General features: G+C 45.3%; 1 protein-coding gene across 5 annotated transcripts in view; it reads right to left on the bottom strand.

Annotated features, from left to right (window-relative positions):
• map2k5 (mitogen-activated protein kinase kinase 5) overlaps positions 1 to 14,921 on the bottom strand; it is an 81,131-nt gene that overhangs the window by 52,376 nt on the left and 13,834 nt on the right. For all 5 annotated transcript variants that reach the window (XR_015940327.1, XM_088641093.1, XM_088641094.1 and 2 more), the window contains 4 exons: positions 14,125 to 14,192; positions 11,703 to 11,751; positions 8,485 to 8,549; positions 716 to 755 (listed from right to left, as the gene is read on the bottom strand). Coding sequence is in view for 4 of the 5 variants with exons in the window: in XM_088641093.1 (XP_088497219.1) it covers positions 716 to 755; positions 8,485 to 8,549; positions 11,703 to 11,751; positions 14,125 to 14,192 (222 nt within the window). In the remaining variant the exon portion in view is untranslated. The remainder of the gene's footprint in view (positions 1 to 715; positions 756 to 8,484; positions 8,550 to 11,702; positions 11,752 to 14,124; positions 14,193 to 14,921) is intronic.

Here is a 14,921-nt window from a genome sequence, read left to right as displayed (position 1 = left end):
TAATCCGAGCTGTTCTTTCTCTGCCGTCAGCAAACAGAGTGCCAGCGAGGCACAAGAAACAGGTCTTTACCTAGCGGGCCTCCTAGGAGACAGAATGCTCTGGCTTGAACAGCACTTGAGGAGACCGAGATGATTTCAGCTTTAAATGCATTGCACATTTCACAAATCCGAGCACAGCAGTTTTAATTAATTACATATATATAGCACTCTTCATCACAAAGCATTTTCCATACAGGGGGGGACCCGCCGGAGACATTCAGCACTGCAGTGCATCCTAACTCTTCAAGGGGACATGCCAGTCATTATGGCACGACAGATCAGGCGGAGAATTAAGAACTTGCTTCCCCAATTGAATTAAGAGAGCATTTGTAGGAGGCAAGACTGTGCAAGCAGAGTAGAATGTTGCATTTAGCAAATTTAGAACTGAACACCCTGACAAAGTGTCAGGGGATCCTTAATGTCTAAGTATCATCTGGTCGGCACCTCCTACTGTACAGAATGCAACGTACTGGTTCACCAACACCATTAACTACAGCCAGGATTTCCACAGAGGTCTTCCATCCCAGTACTGCTCAGGCCCAGCGCTGCTTAGCGTTGGATGTTTGAAGAGATTGGGACCAAAGGTGGAAAAGGCTGCTGGTTGGCGTGGAGACGTGTTACAATCTGCTGCAAGAACATTCTCCTCCTCCAAACCATGAACGTGCACAAACCTTACCTTCACCGCCAGTATCTTCCCACTCGGGACGTGCAGAGCTCTGCGCAGAGACAACAAAAGCACATGAGAGGGAGAGACAGGCACAGGGCTCCACACACACCACACGACAATAGTGTAGAACAACTTGAAAGATGAAGGAGCAATTTTCGTCTGCGTTTCCTTAAGGCAAAATCCAGAGGCAGAAAGGTGTTATCGTCCACGTCTCAGCACAAGTGGGTGTAATATATGAATTTCTTTCTGGGTGTTTACAGTAGATTTTGTCTCTGTACCCTAGTGACGTGACAGACAAACACAGCCCCCTCTGCCCTCTGTGAGGGGGAGCTGCAAGGCAGTGAAGTTGCCATCTACACATGTTGAGTTTCCCATTGCATGGCAATATGAGGCATTTAAGGCACTCTAATAAAAATTAGAGTGTGTGGGTACTCATGACCAGGATTGGGTTCCCCTGGTTTAAGTTATTACAAACCGCAGGATTTGGCATATTACTTTATTTTACGTCAGGTCTGCACAGTTAGATACATGAAGCTAAAACAGTAGTAAAATCTTCACCTATTTGAATGGACTTTCTCCTTCCTGAGGAAGAATAGTCTTCCTGGTACCAGAGTCTTCAGCTCATGAAACCTGCATTGGGTCAAACTGCTCAGCAATGGGAGGCTCCTGTCACTGACTCAATAACGCGGAGACCTGGACAGATCTGGGCAAAGCAAATGACAAACCTGCAGGATCTAAGCAGGCTGGCACCCGGATGGGTCACTACAAGGAGAGACGGGGTGAAAGGTGGTGGACAGTGAGGTCATCAGCTCGCAACGCACTTCAGACCGGCCATGTCAGGGCGAGCCTGGCTCAATTTTCCAGGGAGGGGGTTTCGGATTGCACGCAAATTAAAAGCGAAGTCTTGATAATTTAATTATGATCCTCGTTAATTCATCTGTAGAGCCCCCAGATTGGGTTTCCAGAGGCTGGGGTTTTCATTTACGAAGCGCTGACAATAACAATTTAACATTTAATTATCCCGCAGGACGGGGTGCACAATATCCAGGTCCCAGTCTGGCACACAGTGTCCCGGCGACCACGCTCCTCCTGACAGGAGGCTACCTGAGAGAGGGCCAATTTGTTTACTGCAGACAAATATGGCGTCTCAATTGTCTTGACCTTCCTCGACAGGTCTGTAAAGTGATTAATGTGGTTTGGAGAGGGGATACGGTTACAAAGGGATACAATTCTAACCTGCTTGACTGTTTTAATTAATGGCCAACACCTTTAAGTGGCTGCTGCTGTATCGTCCCTGTTTAAGAACAAATATTTACCCCCCTTAACTTCACACAAGCTTCTCTTATCCCTTCATTTTCCTTCATGAGCTTTTCTGCCAAAGCGCGTGAAGTTCCCCTCCTTCCATCCAAAGGAAATCCTATTCTGTATCCTATCTGGATCAAGAGGCTTCTCATAAATGACAGAGGCAGAACAAGCATTCGCTCAAACAGAATTTTAGCTTCAGCTGAAATTCTCCATCGCTGCGTCAGCCTCTGCTGTACTCAAGGGGCTTCGTTCCAGTTTTTAGTTTTGATGGGTTGGTCTTCCTTTAAGCTGCAATCAATACCTGTTAAGCAAGAGCTGCGTTGCTTAATTAAAAGAGGAGGAGAATGTTAATTGTGAAACGAGCCGAGGCATTTCCGTTTCTGACAGTAAACACGGGTTGCCTTGCTCTCAATGTGCTGCGGTCATGGGGATATCTGCCCGTCGACTCGCAGGTTTTCATTTTTTAGCCAATGAGTGGGCTCAAACCTAACCTTTCCGCTGCCCAGTTCCCCCCATCACTTTTCCTGGCCTCCTTCCTCGAAGCACCCCACCCTGATGAAGATCCCATCTCTCAGCTGCACCTGCATGTCCAAAAATATCCCCATCTCCATCAGCTGTACTGTCGTCTGTCCCACTTCACACATACACCATCTCACGAGTAGCAATATATACACATCTGCACTTCATTTAGAGCTGACAGCCTGCACTGTCCCTTCTCTGGTCTGTTCTAATGCAGTGTAACTTATTACAATTCAGCAGAGTTCAATCAGTGGTGTCCTTCAAAATAAACACGACTCTTTGGCTCACCTGTGAGAATTTATTCTACGGTGGACAAGAGGTACTTATACAGACGGCCTCAGCGTTACTCATACTCGCAGTTACCCTGACCCCTGTAAATGTGTCCCATTCCCCTGTATTTTATTTACTCTGAAGCCAGTGTGTAATGAAAGCTCCTGCATGAAGTATTCATGGCCCTTTCTAAAGCCGCCATCAGCTGACAATCAGGGCCACAGTCAAGCCTGGGATTTGGTTACCGCGCTTTAGAAAAGACACAGCAGTGAACGATTCACCCAAAACGATCGGCTGTATCCCTTTACACCGGGTTCGGCGACACGGAGAGTGAGCGGGCGAGCACAAACCGCACACGCGCTGAGCCGGGAAGGACAGACCGCTGTCGTGCAGCGACGGGGGGTCATCAGGCTTGCAGAAAAGGCTGAGAACAGCACACTCTTTGCACACGCACACCTGTATTGCTGCGCTCTCCTCCCCAGCCATGGCCTCAGCGCCCGAGCGCTATCACAGCCACACCACAGCAGCGGCCATCTGCCTGGACTTTTTCTGATGCGCTGCATGGCTGATCAGTACAGAAGATTCTCCAGTTTCACAAGGAGTGCAAGTGTGTGCGCCGGGAAACAATCTGGGGACCGGATCTGCTTCTGCAACTGGCCAGATGATTCATCCATTTCACGTCGCACAAGCAAAAAGGCTTTTTACTGGCAAACCTCTACCATGAGCCTCATCCGGCTGGAACCTATCCCACTGGCCCCTGGAAACTGACTCTCCCCCTGGGCAGGACACCAGTAATAGGGCCACCATCCCAAAAATGCTGAACTAATTCATACAGCTGGGCGGACTGGAGTGACCAAGGATAAAGCACCCTGGGCACTCGAACCTATAAACCCTACAGTCAGCAGCCCAGAGCCGTAACCACTACTCTATGGTGCAACCATTTGCCGAAATGCACGTACATTACATATTATACTATTGAATGCACAGATGTAATACGATTAATGTGCACGTTTCATCAAAATCAGATGACTAACATTAAATATCCAGCACCAGGTGTTGTCTTGCGTGCAACAGCCTGTGGAGGTTAAAATCTGAATCGCCTCAAACTGCTGTACAACGAGGAGATGAATCCCTACTCCTGCAGGAGCCACAGCCCAAACCATTGTGGCTCATCTACCACGGAGACATCTTATTAAGATGTTTTTTTGTAAAATAAGAGTGATGGACCAGGCTTTGGGGCAGCATGGTGGCACCGTGGTTAGCATTACTGCCGTGCAGTGCTGGAGCCCTTTTAGGTCTCTGGGCTCGATTCCAGACGTGAGGTGCTGTTTGTGTGGAGTTTTCTGTTCTCCCCATGCTAGTGCGCGTTTCCTTTCACAGTACCAAGACAAACTGGTAGGTTAATTGGCCCTGGTGTGTGTGTTTGTGCCCTGTGATGGACTGGCATCCCATCCAGAGTGTACCCTGCTTTACGCCCGTTTCTTGCCAGGAAAGGCTCCAGCTCCCCCCCGACCCTGTCTTGAATAAAACGGTTAACAATGGATGGATGGATCCTGGTTTTTTGTACTTCAAGGAGTCAAAATTACCTGAAATCAACTATTGCACAGCACGGAGAATTAAAAAAAAAACATTCGGAGAAATTCCAGGGACACGGCCCTGAGTACTCCAGGCATTAAGACGTACCCCTAATACCCCACCCACCCGCAGCTCAGCCACTTGAGCAACAAGAGACAGAGTGAGAGCAAATAGGAGTGAGAGTGAACCACTTTAAATAACTCTCCTTTTAATCGCTGGCTAAATGCACACTTCAATACTGCTTTATACAGTCCCCTGCAAAATTACTGTAACTAACAAGCAGAAATTTATCAGCTTCAGCCAAAGATCAATGGGAAAATCAATGGGAACACGGTTCACATCTAAAGAGCCCAATGGCAATTTAGGGAAATTACAGCATGTAAATGCATGTGCTTTAATTGACCAGTTTCATCAAGTAGGCCGTGCAAGCTGTCCGGACAGCAGTTATTTACTCTCTCCCCACAGCTTACGCTCCGTGCAGCGTAAACAGTTTAGACAGCCCGGGCTGCTGATTCTGTTAGAATAAAACCCGGCGCCGAGGTGATGTAGGGCTGGCACGGTGCTGGTGCCGGAAGAAGAGGAGAAGAAGGCCACCAGACGCAATTCTGCCAACATCCATCGCTCGGGCACGCCGGCAAGCCACCCCAGAGCCGAGTCAGGAGGGGGAAGGAATTCACTGCTGGCAGTGCCCAGCTGCAAACAGCTGGAATTGCCTTCCTACTCTTTTTGCCAAAACCCAATCAAAAAGGAAAAACAAAACAAAAAATATTTAAAAAAAGACTTGCTCCTTCATGCCTTTTTTCCCCAAGTAGAGCTCAGGTTTATACAGTATGTGTGGCAATGATATGTCTAACATGCTGTAGCAAGTGGAAAACGGGAAGTTTAAGGTATTTAAATATTGTCTGTTCTCGACGCCATCATAAAAAAACAAACAAACCCGCATGGTTGTGAAATGAGCTTTCCCAGCAGGAGCTGAACAGAAATGCAGAGCACTGGGAGCCGATTCTGATCACCTGAAATCACCAAATGTCCATCTGGACGGATATTGGGGGGCGGTATTGGTTTTTAGTTTGTTTTCAAAACGCCTTTCAGAGTCTGGGAAACATAAAACGAAACAAACCAGAACAAAAACCTTCCAATAATCTAAGAGGATCTGTTCCTACTGCGCTAGTCTCATACTTGAGAAGTGTTTAACGCCTATACTGTCGATTTGGAAACAAACAAGTGATACGGAGAACGGGGGTGTCTCGGGGGAACCGGGCGGCTGTGTGTCAGAGACGAGCGGCGCACAGCGGAGCAGCCGGTCGCGGAGCCCAAATAATCACGCGGCAGCGAGGGACGAGGAGGCGGAAGCCCTGAAGACCGGCCGCTGAATTATTTTTCAAAAAGCAATTTAAGGAAAATACCCAAGGTGCCGCTCCTATACAAATGCTCGCCGGAGCGCTCAACGGTCAAACAGGTTTGTGTTTTACATTACGGGGGCTGTTTAGAATACAGACGCCGCTCCTTGAAGTCTGGGCGGACAAAACAAATTACAGCACAGCGAGGCTGCAACACGCGCCCCTGCTCCCATGCTCCGCTATCCCGGCCTCTGTACATGTCACCCAGCTGTTATCCCCTGACCCGCAGCTCCCTTCACCTGCCCCATCTGCGGGCGACACCACCCAGAGGCAGGGCAACAAATGCCACCGTGCGGCCGTCTTTTGACCCAAGCGGGGCGTACCATGCTAGATGTTTTTCTATCGGGTTTTTTTTTTTGGTCAAAGCTTCAGTTTTAGAAATAAAGGGTCCCGGAATTGCCTTTGATGTAAGCTCAGTTACATCAAATGTTTTGTCCTCAGCTACAGTAAACACAATGTAGAACGGTCTTCGAGTTCAAAGAAACAATTTCTTATTTTTTTTAATAAATCACCACTAGCGAGGTTTGGACGCAGGCGATCTTGAGAAAGATATACTGTATGCAAATACTGGGATCCTACAGGAAACACGTTAATAGATAGAATGCGCTTGTTTTCATATCATACACAAGAAGACGCCTTTTTATTTCATTTAAACAGCAACAAAAATATTTTATCGGACTTGAACGACAATTTGCTGCTGGGATTTGGTTATTCTCTTTCGGAAAACAACCCTACCTAACGCCAGGGACAACTGACCATGTAGGAGAGGAAAAACTATCGAGGCAAAGCATAGTGGTGTTTGAAAAGATCAGCACGAGTTCCTCGAGCAACGTGATCTAAAAAAAGGTTACTCTTAAACATTTAAATATTGCTAAACCAGCTATTTTCGAGAGAGAAAAAGGCATTATTAAATATTTTATATATATACACAAAAATCAAAATGTGATCGGCTATTAAAACATCATTTGACATCTCATCTCAGAGGTGAGGCGCGGCCAGCCTCCCGCAGCCCTGCCGGCCGGGCTAATGAAAAGCAGTTTATTAAAGTAAACAGTTCCCCACCATTCCCACCGGACACAGCCTGGAGCCGGGCCATTTAAAAACAGGTTAACTAAACTCAGAGCCGGAGCACTGGGATCTACACACCAGCAGGCGCGCACAATTACACACACACACGCCCAACACAACACACCCGCACCGGCAACACAGGAAATTAAAAAAAAAATCAAGAAAATAATAATAATAAAACGACAAGTTTTAAATTCAGCAGGTTTTTACTCACTACCATAAAAGAATATATAGCGGGAGCATATTGATTTTTTTTTTTACTGGGCTCAATTGACTGAAAAGTTGTTTGTGTAGCAATATTGGCTTTCCCAGTATAGTGGAACAATTTCCCTGCCTGAAGACTGGTCAGGTGCTTTTCCTGAAGTATAATTATTTTGTCACAAAAGAGAAAGGCCATTAATGAAACCGGGTCCCTGCAGTAAAGCAGGGAGGAAGTGGCAAGAGGCAGTAAACCCCCCCCCAGAAAACAAATAGGATTCATTTTTTAATGAAATTTAGTGTCGCCCAAAGACGACAAGCCTTCTGTTAAGCCAAGGTTAGACTGAGAAGTGATCAATACTTCAATCTCAATAAACTATTTCAATAATAGTGGATTCAGGTGGAAACGGGGTTTGAGAATTTCAGCTCAGCGACCTGTGACACGCTGTCATGTTTGCTGAACAGTGATAATACATCATTCCTGTAACAGAAATGAGTAGGTGCGCACTCACACACAGCCACGCGCAGGGAATCACTCCCATTCTTCAACTTCAGAATCAATAGCATGCAGGCTGCCAGGCCTTCAGATCATAAAAATAAAAAAAGTAACACACACAAGACACACACTAACCTGCCTGATGGATGTCAAAGGGACATTACAGATTTACGGGGCCTCTTTGTCCCGTTGAGTGTTAAATTAGCAGGCAGAAATGTTACACTCGTTCTCTCGTAGGCAGTAACCGGCAGCGTCTGCATCTGGTGCGATCAGAACAACAGCTCGCCGCAGATTTCTAAAGCAGATCAAATCTTTCTGCATCCGACATTATTCACTTCTCTGCAGCCCAGTGCACGCTATATAGGGTGTAGAGTTCACGGTTTCTCCTTCACTTTTGAAATTCACATTTTGGCTGAGCAACGTGGCCTTTAAACTGCTCCACTTTCTTTGAGGCGCAGGGAGAAAGCTCTATGCCACAGTGAAAATCGGACTTTCTGGCAATGCGATCCTCATGTTTTGAGGCTGTGGAGCCTGGGAAACCCTTCTGTATTCAGATCCCGTTTTGTTTTCAGTTCTGATTTTCTCCTTATGCTTAACCTACTAGGTTAGTAAGTTAAGCCAATGTTAACCTACTAAGGTTAAGCCAATGTTAACCTTGACCCTAACCCTGTTCAGCCAGGTTATATAAAACAGAGTACATAGACTGACTTAAAGAATAACACTCTCCTTTTTTAAAAAAATGTAATATGTAATATGATAAATATCACTTTTCTTTAGGCCTGTGTTCTCTGCCAGGGCCAATCTAAGATGTCCTATACCAGAACAGGGCTCTGCGGGAAGGTGTGAGTTAGGAGAACCTGCCCCCTGTTTGCAGGGCTTCCTCTCCAAGGGGTACGTGCACGCACCCCAAGACCCAACGAGCTGCCACGGAGCAGCCCCTGACTTACTTGTACACAGTGCCTCCGTTCCCATGGCCAAGCATGTCCCGGTATCGTATGTCTTGTTCATTCATCTGACGGAATAAAAGGAATAAAAAAAAGAGAGAGAGAGATGCCATGAGGAAGATAGAAATGTCAAGGAAAAGCGACTCAAGGCCATAAACAACAAGCAGGCCAGGTCATCTCAAGTTCAGCAGCAAGAAAAGAGAGATCAATACAACATTTGCTGTCCAATTTATAAAAGACAATACCAGGGGACAAAGTGATGGAAAGTTTAATGACAATTTGTTTGCCTGGGTCGTTTCATTAAAGTTTGATAAAAGGTGTCAAAATGGAATGATATAATGTGGCCCGGCTGCTGTGAGGCTGGGGAAACTTTTAAAAGGCGAGCTGACCCTATTCCCCGATGCCTGCACAGCTAGCTCCCCGGTGCTGCGTCTCACTGCTCAGCCCTGCCAGTGAAATTAACACAGCGCGGGCTGCAGCTACCTGCTAGCGAGAACGTCCCATGCAATGAATTTTATTTGTGTGGGGGGGGGTTTGGAGGGGGTCACACAAAGTAAAAGAATGCAGTTTTGCCTTTCCTTCTTAAATAAAAGTTTGCCTTTTTCAACCTCAATTACCTCTAAGATGGACATGAAATAGACAAAAAGTCTAATATTTTTTGATACCCCCTTTCTCAGTCTGTTCTTGGTATAGATTCCCGACAAACTACCTAACTCTGTGCATGGAAGCTTGTTCAGGGAGATCTTTAAAAAAAAAATCACCCAGTGATTTTCGTGGCTCAGTAAGTAACTGGATAACCAAAAATCAACTGATTCCACTTTATAAGACCCAATCAGTGGATCAACTGCTCCAATTTGTAAGACTGTGGGCTTTTCAGATTGCAGTTTGCTTCATTCATATGGGAATGAGCTCATTCAACTTAGCAGAGCAAACACACAGCTGTGTGACAGGAGTCTCAGACCACAGGTTATCACTGTCAGGACTGGAGAGGAGGGCTGAATGTTTTTATTAAGGAAGGCTTAATTAAACCAGGTACTTAACATGAAACTGTTTATAAAGGCATGCAACTGATGTTTTTATGCTTAACCTATTTATATCAAAGTTAACCTTGACCCTAAGCTTGTTAAGTCAGGTTGTATAAAACAGGGTATACAGATTGTCTTACAGAATGATAGCCTCCTTTAAAAATAGTTTAATAAATATAACTTTTCTTAGGATGTATTCTTTCTGCCAGGGCCAGTCTAACAACATACCCTACACCAGAACAATTACTGGAATACAGGAGTCAAAAGAAATGCTAAGCACCTTTGATAAGATAATCAGACTCCTTTGCACTATCAACAACACACAGATTTAATTTAGTATGAGCGAGCAAAATAAAAGGAAGAAAAAAAGGGAACAGAAATTAAAAAAAAAAACTCTCCTGCAGCAGGCAGTCACACTTCACAGGGAGATTTAACAAATTCCACTCTACAGAGCCGAGACTAATCTAGAAACACAGCCTGGTTGCATGTTCCCTGCGAGCAGCTGACACTTTATCAATTCCCAACCAAACAGGGTGGCATTTAAGCTGAGTGACAGATATTAGATAAATATTTATATCACATAACCTATATCAATAGGGCTCGAGCAGAGAAAGCTATTCCAGAGCTGTCGATATCTGATTTTACTGAAGGATCATCATTTTTCTTTACTTTTCTCATGGAGGCTAATATGAAGTCGATACGTTACTGTCAGGGCTAATTTTGAGAGAGAGCAGAGTCTCGTTGTTAACGTGCAGCTGTAGCATGCCCCTGCAATTCAGGACAATTGATTCAGTTACAAAGCGACAGTGAAGGAGTGAGAGAGAGAGAGAGAGAGAGAGAGAGAGAGAGAGAGAGGGAGGGAGGGGGGGAGAGGAGAACAGAGGAGAACGAGGGAGAGCTGCTGTCAGCTGTCAGGGGGATGCAGCTCCATTAGTCCAGAGTGTTACAGGTGACACCAGGGGACCGGCGCAAAGAGCCGCTTCTTAATTGTCTCGCTGACACACTCTGCTTCAGCCACTTGATACATGGAGGCTGAATGGAGCTCGAAGAGGTCGCGACAAAAGGGACAATGAATATACATCGCGGATGATAAAGATTTCAACCCTCAGAAGCGTGAAAGGGGAAGTGAGCAGCAGTTAAGAAAATCAATAAGGATCTTTCATTCGAGAGGACACACATGTCTCAGTCAATAGGAGCTAATAGGCCAGCCTGATCGCTGAAGACAGGAGCTGCCAGCCGCAGCACACTCCTACACACTAACGCACAATCCCATGCACTAACAAACATCGAAGTGCTTTCAAAAGCAACACCTAGAGGGCTGAGACTAAGGAGCTGCTTCTTCTAAACCACCTCTAAGATACAATAAGGACATTTCATTACATAATTCAATTAAAAAAGCGAGATCACAATAATGGGGGACTCCTATGTCCCTTACACAGGTTGGGAAAGCCCTACCCGGGAGCAAGGAAGCCGAAACGGAAATGGAAGAAATGGTTAATGACCTTATTGAGTTCTAACCCCACCCATTGAGGCACAAAAAAAGAACAGGTACTCCTACTGAACTCAGCTATATTCATCTTGCTCTGTCCTGTTTCATCAAAGAGAACCATCAAAGGTTTCAGAACCAAGCGTCGTGTCTTCTGAGGCATGCTTTAAACTCCTCCTAACAAAACCGAATCCAAAGGACTCAGGAAGACAGACCAGGACAGAATGTGTCAGAGTTTATGGGGAGCTGACGTGTAATGGGTGGCTATATATTACTAAAAAAAAACAGTATTATTGATTACATACTCAAGAAAACACTGGAAAACTGAGGTTTAGTAAAATAATGGAAAAAGGAAAGTATAAGGAAGCCACAAAAGATATGAGAAAGTTTTGTTCAGTTTTTCTATTTTTTACAATTTGTCCGAAGTAAAAAAATATTAATTTTGTCCATTCTGCATAGCTAAACGGTGTCTTTAAATTTTAAGAAGTACTCGGGGGAAAAAAACAAAACAAATCAGGAACACTTTTTGCTCCAAGGAGCAGAGGAAAATGCTTAGTAAAAATCTCCCCCTGAACTGCATGACATTCTCAGCATAATATTCTTACATTTATGAAGTCCAGATAGAGGACTGGCAAGATTTAAAGCCACAGAATCGAGTACAATCTAGTGAACTAGTGATCGAGTCCCTGCAATGTGACAAGAGACCTTACCTGCCCATTCGCCAAGATCTTCTTCAGCTCAGCAGAGGATTTCTTTAAGCTGTTGGGCAAAAAAAAAACATTTATCGGCGTGACTTTAAAAGCATATTTGTCTAAGGTAGATTTTCCTCCCCATCCCCCTGATTCTATTTTATTCAGCTAATGTAAATCTTACCCTCTGCTGGCTCTTGTGAGATCGGCATGTACTGTAAAAAGACTAACGACTGCTTTCCAAAAGTATGTGAAGGGAAGAACACTAATATTTTCAGAAGCTCTTGAGGTTGGGGGTTGCAAAGAGCACTTTCTCAATAAACAGAAAACAGCTGCTCGATCATGCATTAAAAAAGCATTTGGATTTGAATGAAAACAAAATCGGACCCCACGCATAAACGCAATTATTCATCAGCTGAGGTCAGTTTCCAGGTCCTTACTGACACACGCCAACGTATTAACTAACTAATGCTCTGTTAAGATTCCAGAAGCTGTAATGAATTTATAAATGGAACTGCAACCCCTGATCTAAGTGGTTATGCTCTTCATGCTCTAGGGAGAAAAAAAAGTTGGGAAAATCCTGGCGCCTGCTCCCGTAGGGACCCGAGGAGCTGAGCAGCAGCAGAAGCTGCTGGACACAAGGGGGCTGTCCGTGTCCAGCTGGACTGCTGCTGATCTGCACCGCCAGGGTGTTGGTCTGTGCTCTGGGGGCGTGACCTGCGTTTCCGCCCCTGTGGCACCCCACACTGCTCCCCGTGGGCGGCGCCCCGGGACTTCGCGTGCCAGCGAGAGTTTGCCGTGCCTTGAGCTGGCATACAGATCTGACAGCAGACATTATAAACCCCCACGGAACAAAGGGAGGAGAGCGACAGAGAGAAAGAGGGGGGGGGGAAGAAATGTAAGAAAGAACCATTCAACTGCACTGTCATTACACTAATTAATTGTACAATTAATTCGGCTATTCCAAAAACGGCCTTCTAACTGTTCTTTGTAATTAACGTACAATTTGCTGAGAATGAGCACAAATTTCTTCAGCTGTATCTTCCAATACTCCAAGCTGTGCTTTTCAGGGGACGCTAATTAATTACAAATAACAAATGACTCTCCAGTGGCTTTCCTCACTACAAATATGAACCTTTTCAATATTTTAAACTTTTTGTTTCTTTCTGTAGGGCTTTATTTTTGTCCACTGTATGTAGCCGTCTTGCGACACGGTGGTGATCTCTGAGCAGGCATGGACTCCCTTCCCTGCTCCCGAGAATGAGTCAACCAATCAATCATCAATCACCCAATCAATACTTATCACTGAGTACACTTGTGAAGCTTCAGTGCCAAGTCCAGTCCACAGAGTGCTCATTCATCAATACTTCCCAATAATAATTATAGTAACACTAGTCATTTGTATTACTATTTCAATATTTAGCATTATTATTACAGTGATTTGATTATATTATGGTCTCTTTCACAGAGAACTATTGCTCATCATGGTTTAATAAGTGGCCACTCTTATACTTTTTCAGAACCTACCATGCCAAATGAAAGTGTGTCGGCACTGCACTATAACAATAACCATACCCATACCCTAAGGTGAAGGGGAAGGTGAGGCGCTTCTTATCGCATTGAGTTTCTTTTAAAATCTTTCCTACCTGCCCTGCACAAATCTCCACAAGCAGATGACCCTGCACAACATATTATTCTCAAAGCAAACCTGTTTGTCTTCCATATTATTCCGCAGGACTTTTTAATAATTTTGGAGCTCAATGCACGCAGCAAAGGGATTGCTCCGAATATCCAGAAAGGAAAGCTTCAGCAGAGGCAGAAGTGGCAAAAAGCGTCTCCGGAGTTAAGGACCTCCACGATCAATCAAGATCAGCTCAAATAAGAAAAGAGGAAGGGTTTTTAGTGGACGTCCTACCATACTGCATCACTGCAGAGGTTGTGTATCAGTGCTGGCTGCACACAAAGTGCCAGTGGCTCTATCAAAGTCCTGCCCATCTCAGCAATGTCCAGAGTGTGGGAGCTCATGGCCACATGACCAGCACTGCTGCTGCCGCTAAGAGAACTGGCAAAGCACATGCAGTGTTCCTACCAACTCTTCTGCTGTGACAAACTCGACACTTTCGCGGGAAGCGAAGCAGAGCTCAAAAGACTAATGCCCGGCAATCAAAAGATATCCAAAAATGATCTATGCCAACTCTTCAGCTGGCACCCTGAAAGCTGTATGCGCTTTCAAATTCCTCACGTTTTGCTCATCCTTCCAGCAACGGTATTTGTTTTGCGGTGGTTCTGCGACGCACTGACGGTCCAGGCCTAAACCTCTGCGGTGAGAGCTTGCTAAAATTATCGCCGGGCCTGCAAAGTCGCCCGTCATTATTCGGCGTGTGCTGGAGAGAGTCGGGGTGGGGGTGGGGTCCCCCGACAAACCCCGCCTCCTGGGCCTCACCTCTCGTTGGGCAGCGTCTCGGAGGCGACGTGTGCACAGTGATTGGAGGAGCCGGCGCGCGTGTTCACCTGCGGGCACAGAGACAGTCTCGATCAGCCGACTGCGATCCGAGGCCTAATTAACCTGTGATTCGCCATGAATCTCCTCAGTTCATCGGCAAGGTTAATTGTCTTTTGTGTGCTAGAAAGAAAGGGGGAGAGGGGAGAAGGGAAGGGACCTGTGGGGGTGTCTGCTTTACGGCAGCAATGGCAAGAAGCAGACAGAAAACAGAGCACCCACAAAAGAAATATGTGCAGGCATGCTCGCCCCAATGGGGAAGGGCCTCCTTGTTCCAGAGAGGGCTTGGACATTACACAGCAATGCTGCTGTTGTTCTCTCCCTCATATGTAACCTAAATTAAAAACACAGGGAATCTGCCTAAAAATAACTTGTGTAATTGAGGTCCGGAGGTCATATTCTCCAGCCCGGCTAAAGCAGGGATTCTCTCATTAATTAGTGCCGATAAAGACCTAATTTAAATGTATATATTTTTTTTTGTTTCCAAGCCAATTAATTTTAAATTAAGAAAAAAGCGAATGACGGGGGTTTCACACAAGCTACAAAAACAAAAGTGAAAAAGAAAAAAAAAAATCACAGAGGTATATTAATCACCTATAGGATGCTGAAATTAATATCCGCGTTAATCTTTCTCTAAAAGGATTAACAGCAATTAAAATGTCAAAGAACAATGTGCAAGCTTTACTATCATTTTCTCACTAAAATTTCAATTCAAAATGCTCTTTTATGGCCCAATTTCA

This window comes from Lepisosteus platostomus, chromosome 7 (genome assembly GCF_059453375.1).
Source record: "Lepisosteus platostomus isolate fLepPlt1 chromosome 7, fLepPlt1.hap1, whole genome shotgun sequence".
Lineage (NCBI taxonomy): Eukaryota > Metazoa > Chordata > Actinopteri > Semionotiformes > Lepisosteidae > Lepisosteus > Lepisosteus platostomus.
This window is presented reverse-complemented; position numbering and strand designations above follow the sequence as displayed.